Source organism: Spea bombifrons, chromosome 8 (genome assembly GCF_027358695.1).
Source record: "Spea bombifrons isolate aSpeBom1 chromosome 8, aSpeBom1.2.pri, whole genome shotgun sequence".
Lineage (NCBI taxonomy): Eukaryota > Metazoa > Chordata > Amphibia > Anura > Pelobatidae > Spea > Spea bombifrons.
In genome coordinates this window covers 16,895,806-16,916,624 of record NC_071094.1, presented here as the reverse complement: position 1 = coordinate 16,916,624, position 20,819 = coordinate 16,895,806, and the positions used below count along the sequence as shown (strand labels likewise).

Sequence of the window (20,819 nt, the reverse complement as noted above, 5' to 3'; positions counted from 1 at the left end):
AATTGAATAATTCCATATCAATGATGGAATGCAGTATTTTTTTTTAGGCTAGATCATGCATGATTGTCATTGCCTTTATAAGCAGACTCTATGTCTACGGTTTAAAAGTAATGATGTCAATGGTATAAAAGGAATTAAAAAAAATCTTAGAGCTCTGTTGAAACAACACAAAAACAAAAGATGCAGTCCATTCTTACAAATGTAAGACAAATTCATTAAATTAAAAAAACAAACAAACAGGAGATTAAAGGGACACTCCAGCCATTATTTTTATTGATTGATTGGTTTTCTATACCTTGTAAACGCATTTACCCCAGAGCCTAGGAGAAGGCTGGCTGAACACAAAACATGCACTCTACTTACCACCACCCATGCGCAAACTTTCCAGGTGCTCTAAGGAAACCCTGTGTCTGCATACACAGAAACGCCATCCACTGATTTCAATGGGAGCGGTTTCCTGCAACTTATTGGCTGTTTTGAAAGTGTCACAAAAACTAGACCTTGGATGAGGCATTGTGTTGCAATTCTGGAGCATTAAATTAATAAAAACCTTACCATGCAATCTTTATTGGTAGGGCTACATAAGAGGTACTGGAGTGTCCCTTAAAAGAAACAGATTTGTTCAAAATCACAATCATTGAAAGAATATATTTTCCTGTACCTTCTGCTCATTCTTTAACTAGTCCAGAGAGGAAATAAACACACATATATCAATATTTTGTGAGCACCAAATATTCTATTAATGACTAATTACTGCATCATGTGTTAAAAAAAATATGCAGTGCTTCATGTTAATCAACAGCATGGCTACTATTACACCTCACAGTCTATGGTTGCCACATTGACCATGTTGTCCAGGACACACAGAAGGAAATCAATTACTTAATCAAGTTTATACATCCCCTACTGCAAGTAGTTAGGGGAGATCAGAGGATTTCCTCAACCGACCTATGATCCTCACAGCCTGCAAAAGGGGGGCAATAAGGAAGCTCCCTTTGACAGTGCCCCAAATCATGACCGTTGGGGGGTATGCAGCTGCTAAAGTGTTGAAAGTTAAATACAGATTTAGTTACATTTGAGTAAAATTTTGTATCTAACATTTAAACTTAAACGTTCTAGAATATATAACACATATATAAAAAATATATTTTTTATGTGTGTCTGTTTCCAACTAGCATAATGTGCCCAAAGCCACTCTTAGATGATAAAGTGTATTTTAAAAACAACTTAGCCCCTTTTGCTCTAAAGGGGAACTCTGACCAATTTTCATTACTAGTATCAGATTAAAAATGTTTTCAAAAATAGTGCTGTATTTTTAAAAAAAACATCTTTAGATTTTGTGAAATATAATCTTTTCAGGCATCTGTATGTAAGCTATTTGTATATGTTCTGTGTTATCTTCCTAATCCACTCCTTATCATACTCTATGGAGGAAGGGACTGCTTAGCATTACCATTAATAATCAGCTCAGTGTGGTGTCTGAACAGGGAAAGTCACCCAAAATATCAAATGACTTACAACAATGGCAGCTTCCAGGCTGTTGCAACATAATGAGATCTAAACAGTCCCCCTCCCCCAATAATGATCTACATAACTGTACACAGCGCTGTATGTAAATTGTTTTGTTGTAAGTTTCTTCATCCACACTATTTGGTGTTCTTCTAATTTGCATTTTTATTAAAACTAAATAAAGTGCTATAAAACTAAAATGAGAAAAGGGCAAATTGTGGTTCAACAACGACCTAGCAAAAATGATGTAGTCATTGGAGGAATGGTTGGGATTTAATAGTAAATACCAGAATTTCTGTTTTTTTTTCCTTTTCTTAACTTGACACAACTAGTAAATTGCAATTGGTATATATGTGAGTCGGACATTTTGACCATACTGGATTTGACTGCACTCAACATTTTAGAGAATAGACCCTATGCTTTTAATACATTTACATGTAGTAACCTTAAAATGTAAAAAGGTGTTGTCCACTTATTCACAATAAAGTGCAAGACTAGCTCAGCTTGTCCTGCGCCAAGTCTTGGCTCAGAAGGATCTCAAATATTAGCTCATACGTGCTATTACAGAGGGGAAATATTTGAGTAATCCAGCCCTTATAAAAACATCGTTATAGCTAAATGCAGCATTATAGTACATAAATTATTCTTCATCCTTTTGAATGTTGAAACCCTTCACAGAAATAATGATTTAATCATATAAAATGCTGCCTTGTTCATATTTTTACCAAAAATCATGTGACAACAGTGGCTCTGTACCTACTCATAAGTTGTTCCCAAACTAACTCAAAGCTTCCTAAAAGTGTGTGAGTAAACAGCAAGTTCATTTTTATATAAGTAGAATGACACCTTTAATCACCCTTCCAGAACAGCTCTAAAAAGAAAAACATATTTCCAAACACAGAAAGGTATTTATAATACTTACAAAAAATGCTGGTAAAATATATAAACAGCACTACGATGTCCAGTTTATGCAGCCAAAGTTTGGTAACTTGTGTCAAACAAATTCAGTCACTCACATACCAAAGAGTACAGTGGAAACAAGAGATACGTTTACAAGGACTGCACACCATGCTTTTACTGTCAGAGGTGTGTGTGGCTTTAACGGATCAGTGCATTTCTTAAAAGGCTGGCACAGAAAGAAAAATAAGAAAAAAAATGTATGTAGTGCAACTGTAGTTGAAACAAATGGTTTTCTTATCACACAAGATATGCACCAAAGAAAGTCCTGTCATCTACTCTAACATCAACCAGTTGGATGTGACTTACATTTACCTTCAGCATTTCTCTTGCTCTCAGATAGAACAGTCCTCCTAGATAGATTGTTTGGTATTCATCACTGTCTTTAAGTGACCTTGTTCCAGTAAGAAGTGACTCTGGAACAGGGTAATTGGCACTGGTCTTTAAGATTGTCTGTTTCACATATTCTAATTTTCGAAGACCGTCTGCACGAAAGGACACTTGAGAATATAGAAAATAATATCCTGTTTTTGGAATGTGCAGTGATCGGTTATTATATGTCATTCCATGTTTGGTGAATGCCAGTCCACGACTGTCTTCCCACTTCAGAGTGTCCACCTTGGAATTTGAATCTTGTTTGGTACCTGTAACAATTTACAATTTGACATATTTGCATAATTATTATATAAGAGGCATTTCTGATGCAATGTAAGTTTTGAGGAAACATCTACACTTAGACTTGTTATGCCAGTGTTTTTGACATGATTTCAATGATGAGATGTATGTAGTTGACATGATTTGTTTAGTTTAATGATGACAGCATTTAAGTCAACATTCAATCTCTGACAGAATACCTAGACCAAGATGAATATTCCCAACATTACTTTTGTACATACACTGGCTGCATGGAAACGATTTTTTAAATTTCTCTTTGAATCGTGGTGGCCAGATGGCTCCTTTAACCCCTTAAGGACAATAGGGGTTATTACTCGTAGTATATTGTGGGACAATGGCTATTTTAACATTTTTCGGTGTTCCTGTTTAGCTGTGATTTTCTTCTTTCTCATTTCGTGCTCCCACACATATTATATATTGTTTTTTTCAGGACAAACAGGGCTTTCTTTAGATACCATTAATTTTATCATATCATCTAATTTACTATAAAAAAAATGATAAAATATGGGGATTTTTTGTTAAAAAATTACTTTTTCTCACTTTTTAAACAAAAAACTTTTACTCATCTGCAAAAACTAATGAAAAAACCTGCTAAATAGATTCTACTATTTGTCCTGAGTTTAGAAATACCCAATGTTTTTATGTTTTTTTGCTTTTTTCTGCACGTTATGGGGCAATAAGTACAGGTAGCGTTTTGCTATTTCAAAACCTTTTTTTCCAAATCTGGTAATTCTTCCCCCCATGTGCCATTTCGGGTATCTTTGAAGCCGGCCAATGCAATTTACCCCATCAAGTCATATATTTTTAAAAACTAGACACCCCAAGGTATTTCACATGCTGGTAATTTAACCCTTTCCATGCACTAATTTTACCACCAGCCTTTGTGAAACTTTATGGTAGTAAATTTTTTTGTATTTTTTTCACACACGTTGTACTTCAGGTATAAATTTATCGCTCCTGGTATATGTCCGTGTCACACAACACCCCAATATGTGTTCAGTAACATCTCCTGAGCGCAGCGATACCCCCCATGCATGGGTTTGTAGGGTTATTTGGGAGGTAAAAGGCCGCCTTTGTGAGGTGTGTATTTTTTGGCCATTCAGACATCTGATCCTACTGCCCCCATGTCCCATATTTGGGACACCTTTGAACCCGGCCAATTCAATTTATCCCATCCACTCATGCATTTTTTAATACGAGACACCCTATGGGCATTTGTAATGCCAATATTTTAACTCTTTCCATGCTGGAATTTTTGTAAAGATAAAGAATTTTAGGACTTGCTTATTAATTTTTTTTTTTTTTTTTTGGTGACAGTGGGGATTTTTATATGTTACCATATTATTTTTATTTTTTTTAAACATTTTTTTTAAAAAAAATTTTTAATTTTTTTTTTATTTTTTTTTACTAATCACTCATTAGTGAGCTGGGCTCCATTGACCTTGCATGGTTGGATGCAGTACCTGCATTCAACCTGCAGGAGGAGCTCGAGAGTTCACAAGAGGGTCTGGATAGACCCTCTATGAACTCATTTCTATTGTTGATGCCATCCTGTGAATGACGGCAACGTCATTCACAGGATGGCACTTGTGGTTGCTCCTCGGAGCAATCACAAGGCGATCGGGGTAGGGGGCTAGTGTTGCTGATATGCCTCGATATCGAGGCATGTCAGTAACACCATTTATGCTTAGGAAGCGATTCAGATCGCTTCCTAAGCTGTTTTAGCCGGGCGCCGCCGCGATCTTTCATGATCGGTGCGGCGGCGGCCATTTTTCTTCCGGGGAGGGCTGCCAAGGGCTGCCCTCCCCGGATCCACGGTCAGCCTCACTTGGGAGGCTTCCGTGGATGCTGCAAAGCCGCAGATCGCGGCGAAAACGCCGCGATCGCGGCGATGCAGCTATTTAACGGCAGCCCGTACATGTACGGGCATTGTCGCTAACCCGTTGCACGGCAACCCCGTACATGTACGTGGATTGTCGTTAAGGGGTTAACATAGGGTGTACAAGGTAGGTCCAGAAATATTTGGACACTGACACAAGTTTTTTGTTATTTCATCAGTTTACCAAAATAAATTCAAGTTACAATTAACCCCTTTACGACAAAGCCCATACATGTACAAGCTGCTTTCAAATACCTGCAATTGCCGTGACCAACAGAGCTTAGGAAGCAATCCGCAATCACTCACCTAAGTGCAATTGGTGTTGCTGTAATGCCTCGATATTGAGGCCTTCAGCAACCCAACCCCTCCTACCCAGATCTCCTTGTGATTGCTCCAAAGAGCAACTACAAGCGCCATCAGTGTGTGACAGACTGACAGAATTATCTATCTACACAGGTACTACATTCAACCATGCAAGTCAATTGAGCCCAGCTCACTAAACACAATGTGATTAGTAAAATAAAAAAAAATAGTAACATGTAAAAATAATTCCCCACTGATGAATTGCACACCTCCCAAATGTGGCCTATTATCCTGCAAACAGCCCAATGTTTTAATGGGTTGTTGCTTTTTTTAATAGGGGAATTAGTACAAATAGCATATTGCCATTTGGTCATTCTGCCCCATGTGCTATGTTTGGAACACTTTGGGAAGCCAGGCAGTTCAACTTACCCTCATCAAACCATATATTTTTGAAAACTAGACACCCTAGGTTATTGCAAGTTCTGGTATTTTAACTATTTCCATGCACACATGTGTCATACCTGTCAAATGAGCTTTAGGTTCTTCCGCCAGATAAAAAGTTTTCCCGCCTACAATGAAAATAAAAAATTGACATGGAGGACACATTTCTTTGCACGGTCTAAATTATTAAGATTGTTAATTATTGCATTGCTTACCTGAAGTTGTATGTTTCAACTCACTCATTTTTGCACTTGAAATCTGCAAAAAAACAATAAGCAAAGAACTGAATTCAGGCAGGGTGTTTTTTTTATTCTTACCTTACCAGGCACACTTAACAAGAAGATAATATATTAAAAGTATGCGTTTTCCATGACTTTGCTTTTAACATTGAAAATGAAAAATATTAGACATTTCTTTCTCTCGCTTGCCAACTAAATATAATATGTAGCCTGAAAACCGGGCTTAGAGTTCCAATTTATGGATAGCTATGCACACTTCCATTTTCTGTGTGGTAGCCATGTTGTGTAAATCAAATGATACAAACCCCCAACAAATCCATTTTAATTCCAGGTTGCAATGCAACAAAGTGGGAAAAATGGCAAGGGGTGTTTTGCAAGGCACTGTATTCAGCCATAATTCACCCCCTCCCATTTAGTTTAACCCCTTCGCGACCTTTGCCGGTTCAGGACCGTCATAACAAGAAGGTCACTAAATGACCTTTGACGGTCCTGAACCGTCAAAAAATTAAATAAGCTTAGAAAGTGATCAAGGATCACTTTCTTCGCTTAAACGGCCTTGCTGCAATGCCTCGATGTCGAGGCATTAAGCAAGGCCGAGATCGGCATCGGGGGCCATGTCTGGCCCCTCCCCGGGGCGTCAACAGCCGCCATACATTGTATGGCGGCGGACGCCCGTTTTAAAAGCGTTTAGGAGGCGATCAACGATCGCCTCCTAAACTTAAATGGTGTCGCTGGAATGCCTCGATCAGGAGGCATCCAGCGACACCAAACACTTACCTCTGGGTGGGCTGTGACCACGGCGGCGGCCCGGGAAATAAAACAATAAAGACGAAAAAGTTCGCTAGAGGGTCTCCAGATCCTCTAGAGAACTGGCTCCACTTGCTGGTTGAATACAGGTACTGCAATTACAGGTAATCAATAATAAATGAAGTAAATCAGATAAATGACAAAGGTTATGCTATTCTACGAAAGGAATTTTATTCTTTACTGTGTACTAATTTCCATGTAAGAAAAAAGAATCAAATTATGATCTCCAATATTTCAATGATGAAAACTGTTTACCATATAAGATTAACCCTATAATTAAAAACTAAGTAAAATCAAGGTTTTAAATAGGAAGTATAATTGAATCTTTCAGTTAATCCACTGGGAAATAAAGTATTCAATTGGTAAATCCAGCATTATTCCCACTGGACTAATTGCAGATTAGAGCCACCCCAGAACTGCATACCGGCAAGCCATGCTCACCCAGTCCCTGCAAGCTGACTTAGTCTGACTGTGAGGATATGATGTAATTTCCCAGTGGTCAGAAGCAACCAGCTTGTGAGGGCATTATGGGAGCGGAAGAGCTGTTGAGGAGGTGACACAAAAAAAGTGTCACCTGTGTATCTGTATCTAACTGTAAGTAAGTATGTTAGTTTGTAAGTGTGTGTGTGTAAGTATTTTGCGGCTGGCTCCTACAGCCCACATTTCTGGAACCTGCATATCTAATAAGGTGTATCTTTTAAACATGCTAGAAAGCTCAAATAATGTCTTGTGGCACTGCACCTTTAATAATAATACAATCCAAAATGTGTAATTGCACAGTTGCATAATAGTACCTAAAAATATGTTTCTTACATCTTGTAGCTGTAAAGTGCATAAAAAGGAAAATTTGAGAGAATATTGATTAGTGAACATATTACCGGTAATAATGTTAGCTTATTTGCGTAGAATCCAAAAATATATATGTGTACAAATGCAATGCTCACCCAGAACCTGCAATTATATTAATGGGACACTCCACACACTTGAATTCATATGATCTCTGAGTTGTCCGTTTTCTTGGTGTCCCTCCTGCAGAATCCCCATATACATTCACCTCTCACCACAGGCTCCAGCGCTGGCTACAAGCAGCCAATCGGTGGCCACTGAAGAGGCGATAGGCTTCAGCTTAAGAGTTGCAGCTTCTCCTAATAATACATGTTTTTTGTTGCAGGTTTACTGAATGCATATTAAAGTGCTTAAATTTTGATTTGTGGTTTAGGAAGCTGAATTGGGACACGGCAGTGTTTCTTAAAGACGCAGACTGTTGTAGGACCATTTCTCTAAAGGATGCAGAAGTTTCTATTGACTCCACTGCACCCTAGTGGAGAGTTGCAGCATGTGCTCTTCCCTCTATATATGATAAACTTTCCAAAGATCCGGTACATTAAAAGTCCGTTTATCCCTCTAGTCAGATCTCTAGTGAGATGTACATTTCCTATTGCTTAAAAGTTATCACCACAGGTCGTCCTCCTTATCAAGCATGCATTTATACAATACTCTTGTAAATGTCACCCTTTTAAAATCAGAAACTGTGTCTGAGACAAAACATAATATGACTTTTAATTACCTTCTCTTCTTTATGCCATAGATAACCCCCAACCATTTGATAAACAGAGAGCGCGGTTAAAATGCACAGTCCCAGCAGACAGCAGCTAACGGCCCACTGAAGTCTCCTAATGCTCCTGTCCTGCATGGATCGCTCCGTTGATTTGTAACTATACATCTCTTCCTCTCCATGTCGCATATCTATATTAATTTCCATGTCGCCGTGTATTCCCTTGGGCAAACAGGTAGGGTCTCCACAGTCATGCTGCCTTCTTTCTGGCTATAAATAAAGGGGATGTTTGAGCTCCCTCCCTTTCTTAGCTGGGAGTGTTCCGCCTACACGATACCGGGACATTCTCTGTCAGCATGCACTGTGTTCGTTCGGCTGGGCTCAGGAAAGTCCCGAAACGTGGTATTAAACGGGGTGATAAAGACGTGGATTGGTTAAGAAAGCTTTAAAAGGCGGACTAGGGATTTAGGACCGGCCAACTGTTGACGTTAGGAAAGTAAATGTAGAGAGGGAAATTTGCTCAATGGTTTTTTAGGGTTCGTTGTAACTTTTAACTCTTGGTCTAGAGTATTTCATATTGTTGCACTTAATGGTGGAATTTACAGTGAATAAGTCAGTTAGGGGTCAGTTAGATTGAAGGATTCAAATTACTATGCAATTATAATATGTATATATACATATTCAAGAATGCAGACACACACGGGTCTTTGCAATAAGACACCTTATATTTTATTTTTACACGTTGGCATATTTGGGTGCTATAGCTGCAGATACGATTCATATTCCAGCGCATTGAATGTAAAAATCATTATTGGATCTGAAAAAGTTAACGTGTTTTCAAATAATTCTATAATGAACTCAATAAGTGGCCCTTTGTATACTTCTGAATTTAGTGATACAGTTTTCAGCGCTTTTCATCATATTCCTGGGTGGAATGACCGATAAAAGCTGATAGTAGCTTGTCTTATCCTAAACAGAAAATGTTGTGTATCTTTTAGACATGTGGGCAATGATTGAACTGTATCTTTGAAATGAAAATCACTTAGCTTACAGGTTCCAGAAGACTCCCCTATGTAGAGACAACAGGTCTCCCCTGTGGATTTTTGCACCTTTATACACTTTGGGCAGCGTATATATAATGGGACATTTCTGATATAAAGTCAATAAAAACTCATGTGTTGCTTCATCAATCACCCTAGCACATGTACCACATACAAATATATGTTGTCACTTTAGTGGAAGGATCATTTGCCCCTTTTTCATAAACTGATGCATCCAATAATTGTCCTATTATATCCTGATGATACATTTCATATGACATTACACCTGTTACCTTATCACCTGTTCGTATGATGTTTGGGTAGATAGATGGGGTTTTAACTGCATGTAAATTTGCCTAAGTGAAATTACGTTGCCTTATTCCCCGCAATGCGGCCCAGAAACTAACAGAGACCCCCCCATGTTCCGGCCAGATCCCCTAGCTGAACCACTAGCATCGGGGCAGAGCGCCACTGGCATCGGGGCAGAGCGCCACTGGCCTCTGCCTACCCCTTCTTGTGTCCCCCAAACCAGAGCCAATCAGCCCCCCACTAGCCAGTCTGGCTACTCCAGCCATCATACCTCTGTCCCTGGATTTATTGTGTGAGATTGTTGACCCAGGAGGGCTGGATGGGACATTGGTCTCCACACCAAGGATTCCCAAACCCCTAGCATGGATGCCCCAGCTGAAGCGCTGGCATTGAGGCAGAGCGCCGCCAAGCTCTGCCCACCCCTTCCCCTTGTTCCCAAGCCTGACCACAGCAAGGATGGTCTGGTCAGGCAGCCCCAGAGTTTGTGGTGCCCCTGGATTTTACCAATGCAGCTGAAGTGAAGCTCTCCTTGCATTGTTGCCCAGGCGGTGATTTCTATGCATCCTGTAACCCCAGCAGAAGTGTTGTCAACAGGAGAGAGGAAGGTCAGCATCTCTCCCCAGCAGATGGAGTATACAGGAGGGGATGCATGTGGCTTTCCTCCCCTCGCAGTGGATCATACAAACATATCATCACGGGACCTTTATACCATGCAGGCAGAGTGGACTATGGTACAGGGCAGTCAGCTCAGAACCCCATATGGAAGGGACCCCAGCCTCTCTGTCTTCTCCCAGCGGCTGAGAGGACTCCAGGGAGAAGGCACATTTTGCCCTTCTTCCCAGCGGCAGTTACGTTATTTGGGATAAGCAGAGTGCGGCTGGGTGAGTACTGCTCTTTTGTTAAAAAAATGTTTTGGGAGTACCATCTTGTGGCTGGCAGTGGTGGCCCAGATCTACAGACTGACTTTGGAGTCAAACCATCTGGGGTCTTCTCCAACGTCACCCCCCCCAAAAAAAGGAGATAAGTGTATGATGGAACTGTCTGTCACTGGGGTTCCTGGAGAGGACTGAAAGCAAGCCTGCTACCCACAGATTAAGGACCCTGTCTCCCTGCCCTGGTGAGTGGGACTGTTGTCCTCGCCTGGGACCCGAACTCCCCAGTCTTCAAGTGCACCCCTGTACTAGTTAGTGGGACAGGTGCCTCTTGCAAGCACAGCTCTGTCGCTCCTCAACTCTAGGAGCGACAGAGCTGTGCTCTCCATCTGAACTGGTTGCAGACCCGGTTGGGGTCTGGACCCAGTTCAGTCTTCTTTTTAAAGGGGAGATATGTGACAGAACTTCATTGCTGGGCCAGACAGAGAGTTGCAGTCTCGTGGACACTTGTCCACATTCAGTCTGGGCATTTGGGCCATGGTTCCTCCTGTGGGGAAGATGTGGGGGTCACTTATAAAAATGCAGGTTGAAATGTACAAAGACTATCTGCTCATACCATGGGAGGCCCCTTCCATAGTCATTGTTTCCCTGCACCTTAAATTAGTTTTTAAATTGTTCTAGTTAAGTCTTGTTAATCTTGTGTGATGTAATTCAATTATGTACTGATGTGATTGAGCCCTTTTGTTCTGTTGTTGTTGTCTTGATGTTTCTGTAGATAAATATGCTATATTCTGTTCAATAAAATGTTCAGTCTTGCTGTACTCAATTAAAGGCAATTGTGTCTGCTTATTGTGTATACATTGCAGGGTTCCAAGGTGTGTATGCTGACTGGTGCTGGAAGTGATTTCAGGGACAACAGGGGGATACATCCGGGTGATCTCTGGGAGTGACTACAGCTCTCTTGGTGAAGCCGTGAAAACTTTTAGATTTTAGAAAAGCCAACTATTCTAAAATGAGAATATCTGTAAAGGAGTCACTATCAGACTGGTGTTTCTCAGCCTGTACGCAGGTATTAAGTGTGGTGCCTCACGGGTCTGTCCTCGGTCCTCTTCTTTTTAATTTATTTATAAATCATCTCCCAAGCTGCATTGAGAGCCATGTCACAGTTTTTGCTGATGACACAAAATTAGGCCGGGAAATTCAGACTAATCTTGATGTTTCTTCTTTGCAGGAAGATTTAGACAGAGTTGCGGACTGGGCGTGCAAGTGGCAGATGAGGTTCAATATAGAGAAATGCAAAGTTATGCATTATGGTAAAAATAATAAAAATGCAACCTATTCTTTAAATGGAATATCCTTGGGGAAACTACCAATGAAAAGGATTTAGGAATAACGGTTGACAACAGACTTGACAACAGTGCGCAATGCTAGCAAGCAGCTGCAAGGGCCAATGAGGTTTTGGCATGCATAAAAAGAGGTATTGATTCAAGGGAGGAGGATATTATCTTGCCTCTTTACAGTTCATTGGTGAGACCTCACCTTGAATATGCGGTACAATTCTGGGCACATTATGGAATTAATAAGGGGATTGGGAGATACTAGTTAAGAAGAGAGACTAAAAAAGTTAAAATTATATACGCTAGAAAAACGGCATCTCAGAGGGGATATGATAACATTAGAAAAATATATGTTATCCAATACATTAGATACCTTCAAAAGGGGCCTCAATATTTTCTTAGAAAGGCATGACATACAGGGATATAAATAGAATAACATTAATATTTTAGAGCTTCTTGATCCAAGGAGAAATCCGATTGCCTCTTGGAGTGGAGAAGGAATTTTTTTCCCCTGATGGCAGAATTTGAAGTAGCTTAATTAGGGGTTTTTGCCTTCTTTTGGATCAAGAATAGGAAGGTTAGGTAGAAGGGTTGAACTTGATGGACTTAGGTCTTTTTTCAACCTTATGAACTATGTAACAAAGTGAGGAAGAGAGACAGAGCTATAAGATTAGGCAGAAAGTGGCAATGCAAGTTATAATAGCTGCTAAAGCAAATTAGGGCTGCAACCACTGTTCCCTCTAAGCTGTGCGCTTGTGCGCGCGCACATAACTTTTTGAGAGAGCGCACACGATCTAACATTGTGCGCACAGTACCTAATGGGGAGCTGGGGGAGGGCGGGCAGTCCGTCCAGGGTGACGCTGGCACTCCTCCAGAGACGGACATTAATGTCCGCCGCTGGAGGAGCAAGCTCGGTTGGGGAGATCAAAAATCTCACCCCAACCGGCTTAAAATCAATCAAGGGAGCGGGAGGTCTGTTAATACAGACCTCCGATCCTGCTCCCTTGCTATGCGCGCGGCAACTGATGCTGTGCGTCGGTATTTGAAGTCAGATACCGACACACATCACTGAAGCCACGCCCACCTTCTTTACTGCACTGGAAGGAAAGAAGAAGAAGAGTCAAGAGGAAGAACGAAGAGTAGGAGGAAAAGTAACTAACAGAGGAAAGGTAGGAAAACATTATTTATATGTATATATATGTATATGTATTTATAAATATGTATGTATATATGTGTATGTGTATATATGTGTGTGTATATATATGTGTGTGTATATGTGTGTATATATATGTGTGTATGTGTGTATATATATGTGTATGTATATATGTATGTATATGTGTGTGTATATATATATATGCATGTATATGTGTGTGTATATATATATGTATGTATATGTGTGTATATATATATATATATATGTATGTATATGTGTGTGTATATATATGTATGTATATGTGTGTGTATATATATATATGTATGTATACGTGTGTGTGTATATATATATATATATATATATATATATATATGTATGCATAGGTTCTACTCCAGTTGTCTAGGGTAAAGACAAATAAATGATGGGTCCTGATGGGATCCACCTGAAGTTATTAAAAAAAGCTTGGTGGTGTACTAGCAAAACCGTTAACGGGAGTAGTCCAAGAAGATTGGAATTTAGGGAATGTTGTGCCAATTCACAAGAAAGACAGTAAGGAGGAGTCGGGCAACTACAGGCCAGTCTTATTTCTGTAGTGGGGAAATTAATGAAAACGTAAATGTTAGCCCTTACACGTCTGTTGACAGCGGTTCTGTGATGTACCTGGTACTTCATCCATAAAAAATGCCCCCATGTCGCCAAAGTTGTGGTGATCCCAGGGGTGCAGGGAACCTGTATCCTACTCTCTGATACGCTCAGACAGCCTCCCCTGCCGGCACTTTCCACGGGGGGAGTGCCGGCACAGGAGGTTGTCTAAGCGCATCGTGTAGACGTTAACCGGCAATGCGCGTACACACCCTCCGCTGCCGGCACGTCTGCACGATGTGCTTTAGCAATCTTCCTTGCCGGGAATTCCCACGGGGGCCGGCAGCAGAGGTTGTTTACGCGCATCGCCACACGATGTGTTTTACCTCTGCCCCCAAGACTTACTAGAGCAGACTCCCGGGTGTCTTGCGGGGCCGGCGGGGGACATCTACGCAATACGCGTATACAACTTCCGGTGCCGGCACATCCGCTGAGTGCGTAGATGTCCCCCGCCGGCCCACGCAAGACACCCGGGAGTCTGCTCTGGTAAGTCGGGGGGGCGGGGCAGAGTGGCAGCATATCTCGGGCGGGAGGAGGAGGACAGTGGCAGCATATCTCGGGGGGGAGGAGGACAGTGGCAGCAAATCTCGGGGGGGACAGAGTGGCAGCATATCTCGGGGGGGGCAGAGTGGCAACATATCTCGGGGGGGGGTGACAGAGTGGCAGCATGTCTATTAAAAAACGTTTTCTTTAAAAAAGCACCCAACTTTTAGGGGGCGGCCTATATACGGGGGCGGCCTATATCCGAGCCAATACGGTATATTAAGAAGTTAGCTTTTTGTGTAAAACGTTCCCTCAGATAATTGTCTAATTACTCTTTCTTATAATTTCACTGCTTAGGTGTTCAACCCTTTCTCATTTTCTCTATCAAGTATATTTTATTTTAATATTAATGTTACTATATTATTTACCTTATTAATTATTTTTTTGGTTGAGGTTTGGGGTGTCCCTCGCTACCCTCGTTTCTACTTTTCTAATATACCTACCAGTGAGTGTCCGTTAGTGTATTCATTTTTCCCGAGTTCCCGTTGCTGCTCCGTCACCATTGTTTTGGATTAGATTCTGTGGTACTCTCTTGCCACCTTGAGGAGGTTTTTCAGTTTACAACCTAACTTTACCTCATACTACTTACTACTTACCCCATTCTATTTAATTAAAATCTACTGATACCTTTTAGGTTACCCCTTTAAGTTTACCTAAAATGTATCCCTCCTTCATATTTAGCATAATCTAATACTAAATATGACATCTAAAGAGGCTTTCCACTCCTCTAGTGAGAAACTAGCGGATGCTATGGAGATTATCCCTGATGAACAAATCAAGGAAATTTTGGACCTTTCTGTTCAACAGTCAGTTCATCAAGCAGTATCTTCTGCTATGGCTAACATAACATGCAAAGTATTTTTCTGAAACTTTAATTCAGGCTAAATTGGCTGAATATGCCACAATTCACCCTGTCTCCCCTTCTGACAGATATCACTCTTTTGCGGAGTCTAATAAGGAATCAACTTTCACTGTCGTCCCTCATAAATGCACCAAGAAAAGGAAGCATCTAAATGGGTCGGAATCTGATTTACTTGATTCCAAGGGTAACCCCTTTTTTTGACCCTACTAAGATTAAACATCCTCGTTTAGCAGAATGGGTACCACTCCCTCATGTTGCAAAATTTATATCCTATTACATACATAAGCCGCTAGATAGAATATCTGAATGCCCTCGCCCTTCTTTAAATAAGAAGGCTTGTTTAAAGAAAGCTTGTCTTAGATCCAACTTTGATCCAATATTTAAAAAAGTCTGGGAAGGACCCCAAAAAGGAATGGACCGATTATTTCGGACCTGCCAGGATCGACTATTAGATATAGATATATTAGATATATATAAATATTCAGACAATTCATCCACACATTCATTAATTCATTCTCTCACTCAGTCACACAATTCATCCACAAATTAATTATTTCATTCTCTCACTCATTCACCCCTCTCTCCCCTTTCTCACTATCTACCCCCTCTCCCTCCCTTCTCACTATCTACCCCCTCTCCCTCCCTTCTCACTATTTACCTTCTCTCCTCCCTTTCTCATTATCTACCCTCTCCCCCCCTTTGTAGTTCACTTACCTTCCAGAAGTCCTGCGGTGGGAGCGTGAGGCCTCTGTCTCCCTGCTCTGCCGCGGCACGCGCTGCTTCACTGCTGAAAGCTGCAATATGACATCATATTCTGGCACTCAGCATGACATGCCGGTACAGCAACCGAGCTAGAGGCCTCACGGAGGAGACTGGGGGCGCCGAACGGTTGCTGAAAACTTCATGAGCGACCGCTCTGCACCCCTCTCTTTCCTCAGTCCATGCCCGAGTGCACGATGGGTCAGTCCGCCACATTTGGAGCATGCACATTTTTCAATGTTGAACTTTGACATTTGGTGATTCTGTGCCTATGCCTTATTTGGTACATCTTTAAACCTGGCCTATTTAATGTGCCTAATAAAACAATATATTTTTTTGACACCCCAGGGCAGTGATGGGCAACCTTTTTGGCGTGGTGTGTCAAAAATCGGCAAAAAATCGAGCATAACTCGCGTGGTGTGTCACTTCGACAAAAAAACATAATTTTGCGCAATTTATAGTTTAAACTACAAAAATGTATAATTGCAATATATAATTGTATTTAATAAACCAAAAACAAATTATTTAACATACCTGCTCAGTAACTTCTTTGTTCATCAGTCGATTTCGTATGTTGCCCTTGATATACCAATCCACACACATACACCAATCCACACACATACACCAATCCACACACATACCAATCCACACACATACACCAATCCACACACATACCAATCCACACACATACACCAATCTACACACATACCAATCCACACACATACACCAATCCACACACATACACCAATCCACACACATACCAATCCACACACACTTACCAATCCACACACACATACCAATCCACACACATACCAATCCACACATATACCAATCCACACATATACCAATCCACACACATACACCAATCCACACACTTACCAATCCACACACATACACCAATCCACACACATACACCAATCCACACACACACACCAATCCACACACACATACCAATCCACACACATACCAATCCACACATATACCAATCCACACACATACACCAATCCACACACATACCAATCCACACACATACACCAATCCACACACATACACCAATCCACACACATACACCAATCCACACACACATACCAATCCACACACACATACCAATCCACACACATACCAATCCACACATATACCAATCCACACATATACCAATCAACACACATACATCAATCCACACACATACCAATCCACACACATGCCAATCCACACACATACACCAATCCACACACATACCAATCCACACACATACCAATCCACACACATACGCCAATCCACACACATACGCCAATCCACTCTCACTGTATGCTTTCCTACCTTTCCTCTTTTCTCCTTACAGCTCCTTTTCCTGCTCTTCGCTCCTCTTCTTCTTCAGTTCTTCTGTCTTCTTCCGAGGGCACGGGGTTCAGAGTGCACGGACAGTGGTGGGCGCGGCTTCAGTGTTGTGCGCCGGGATCTGACAACAAACCCCGGCGCACAACAGCTGTTGCCGCACGGATCGCAAGGGAGCGGTATCGGAGGTCTTTAACAGACCTCCGGCTCCCTTGAGTGATTTTAAGCCGGGTTCAAGGGAGATCCTTGAACCGGCTTAAAATCACTCAAGGGAGCCGGTGGTCTGTTAAAGACCTCCGATACCGCTCCCTTGCGAGCCTGCTCCTCCAGCGGCGGACATTACTGTCCGTCTCTGGAGGGGTGCCGGGTGCCGGCAAGTTGGCACCCCCCTGATGAGCGGCACCCGGTGCGGACCGCCCCCCCGCCCCCACTAGGTACGCTACTGCACGTGCCCCCGCCCCCCCCGTTCCTCCAGCACAGATTCTTTCATCCTCGGCGGCCGTGCAGGAGCCGAGGATGAAATCCTGCGCGTGTCACCCCAAATGGCTACGCGTGTCATAGGTTCGCCATCACTGCCCCAGGGTATTTCAAATGCTGGTATTTTAACTCTTTCCATGCACACATTTTTCTACCAGCCTTTGTCAAATTTTACAGTAGTGTGTATTTTTCCCCACACATGTTGTACTTCAGGTATGAATTTACCACTCCTGATATATGTCACTGTCAAACAACACCCCAATATGTGTTCAGGATCTCCTGAATACAGTGATACCACCCATGCATGGGTTTGTCAGGTTGTTTGGGGGCTAAAAGTTCCACATTTGGTTAATGTGCATTTTTCAAATTGAAATGTTGACATTGAAAATCCTGCCCCCTATGTTAATTGGGACATTGTTGAACAGGGCCAATTAAATTTACCCCATCAAATCATACATTTTTTTAAACAAGACATCCCATGGGCATTTAACATGCCAGTATTTTAACTCTTTCCATCCGAGAATTGTTTGTGCTAATTTTAGGACTTGATCATAAAAATAAACATATATATATATATATATATATATATATATATATATATATAAAAATTTCTTGTTATTATTTATTTTTTTCTTTTACATATTTTGGAACTGGTGGCGACATTAGTGGAGAATTAATTTTACATGTTACCATTTTTTATTTTTTAAAACTATTTTATTATTATTATTTTTTATTTATTTTACTAATCACATTGTGATTATAAAACTGGGCTCCATTGACTTTCATACCGACATTCGCTCATGTTTTACCCCTACCACAAATGTAAAGGCTGTTTTCAGTCTGTATTTGTGGGAGGGGTCTCAGGGAGTATTTATACCCCCTTCAAGGCATTTTGTTAGCACTTTTCCCCACTTTACTCTTTCTGCTTCCCTCAGACTCTATTTTCTCTTTCCTATGCCTCTTCTTTCTCCCTTACAAGAGGTAGGCCCCTGTCCTACCTACAAAGGGGGGTCGTCTAGGCACATTTCAGACCTGCTGGATGTTTGCCCATGTTTTACCTCTACCACAAATTAAGTTTAACACTTGACGGTCTGGGCACGTCATGCAAAAACATCCAGTTAGCGAGAATTGACATGCCAGGACCGTCATGGCTTTAAACGGGTGGAGAAAGTGATCTACGTTTGCTTTCTGCACCCAAATGGTGTTGCCTCGATGTCGGTATCAAAGGCCATCAGACACCAAACACCCACCCCAGGACGCGCTGTGACCGCTCCGGAGAGTGGTCACAACCGCCACTGCGAGATTTTGCCACTCGCAAGATGGGGATGCGTAAATAAATGTTAAAAAAATAGTTAAAAAATATATATATAAAAAAAATGGTAACATGTAAAAATTATTTCCCAATGATCCAATGATATCACCATCAAGGGAACCTTCCAGTTCCTAAAAAAAAAAGCCAACAAAAATAAATGAATATATATATATATATATATATATATATATATATATATATACAGTATCTCACAAAAGTGAGTACACCCCTGACATTTTTGTAAATATTTTATTATATATTTTTATGTGACAACACTGAAGAAATAACAATCTGCTGCAATGAGGTGAGTGTACATCCCCTCAAAATAACTAAACACACAGCCATTAATGTTTAAACCTTGGCAACAAGTGAGCAGGAGGCTTTATATTTTGCACTTTTAACGCCCTCCAAACGGTGCAAGGAAGGATGAAGACGAAAATAAAAGATCTGAAGCGCAACCTTCACGGACAACTCTCCACAAAGCTAAGAACCTTAGAGACGTCCCAATAGGAAGTGTGCAGCCGGTGGTCTAGAAGACCGAATGCCGTGCAGCACAATAGGCCTGACACATCCCCTGAAACAGTCCAAGCCATCAGCGACAGATGGTCCTGAAGAATGAGGAAGATGCACTTCATTGGTTGATGGCAGAGGAGGGCCCTGCCGGCGACCAATAGAGTTTCTCGTACAGACCTTTAAAATCCTGGTGCCAAAGCTGCAGCATAGTGCGTACCGTGTTAACCCCGAATTAACCCCTTATACAAAAAAACAACAAAAAACTAAGAAAAAAAACAAACATGAAGAATGTACAGGAATATTCGCTCGAACCGAACACAGGAGTGGGCGAATATTCGTGGAATACGAAGATTTTTTTCCCAACGAAGACGAACACGAAGAGTTGGCCGGCGCACAAGTCTAGTCATTAGATTGTAGTGGATCTATATGAATATATACATGTATGAGAAGTCATGGTAATTTTGGCATATTTCACCCTCTTGAACAGATATAGATTTTTACAATGATTTTTCTTTTTAGTTTATTATGTTTTTAAATGTATACTAAAACGCCATTTTCATGTTAAATATGTATTGGAGGGCCAAGCATACCATATAGTGAAAATTGGTGTCATGAACCTGGTAAGCAGGTCGGGTAGGAGCCCAGTCGCATATTTTATTAAAAATCTGCATATTTTATTAAAAAGGATAAACTTCAAAACTTCCAAAGCGCCAGGCCCAGACAGCTTGCCTGGATCATACTACAAGAAATTAGAGACCCATCTAATTGTGGTAGTTACCGTTCCCATTTCACTCATCAATGCTGACATCAAATTATACGCCAAACTGTTAGCCATATGATTGGGGGTGGTCATCCCCTCACTGATACATCCAGACCAGGTTGGATTCATACCCCAGAGAGAAGCCCCAGACAATATCAGATGCACTATTAGTGGCACTAAATTGTGCCTTTAGGCATCCCGTGTTTTTTTTTTAGTGTACTGGTGTACTCCCAATTCAATCATGTTACATCAATATGTGTTAGAAAATCGGGAAAAGATGGGCATGGATGGTGGACTGATTCGCTGGCACAATGGGCCACTTGACTAGACTTGCCCCCTAGGCCGTAGACTGCCAGCCCTCCCCTGGGATATCATTGCTTCTACAGGACCTGTTTAGTTGCCCTTTATAGCACCGCCCTGTTGTTGAGCATTTCTGAGCCCATCCCCGTGTCACATAAGAAAAAAATGGTGGTAAAAACCTACCACAATGTTTTCCTGTTAAAAAATAACATTTCAAATTGTTTATCATATTAGGCTGAT

At 41.2% G+C, this 20,819-nt stretch overlaps 1 protein-coding gene across 1 annotated transcript; it reads right to left on the bottom strand.

Annotated features, from left to right (window-relative positions):
* Positions 1 to 2,706: 2,706 nt before the first annotated feature.
* TNFSF15 (TNF superfamily member 15) lies at positions 2,707 to 8,653 on the bottom strand. Its single transcript, XM_053473754.1, has 4 exons — positions 8,378 to 8,653; positions 5,980 to 6,022; positions 5,845 to 5,892; positions 2,707 to 3,110 (listed from the first exon to the last, which is right to left on the bottom strand). Exons 1-4 carry the CDS (start codon positions 8,570 to 8,572, stop codon positions 2,707 to 2,709), a joined length of 690 nt encoding a protein of 229 aa, XP_053329729.1. The 5' UTR covers positions 8,573 to 8,653.
* Between the last annotated feature and the right edge of the window lie 12,166 nt (positions 8,654 to 20,819).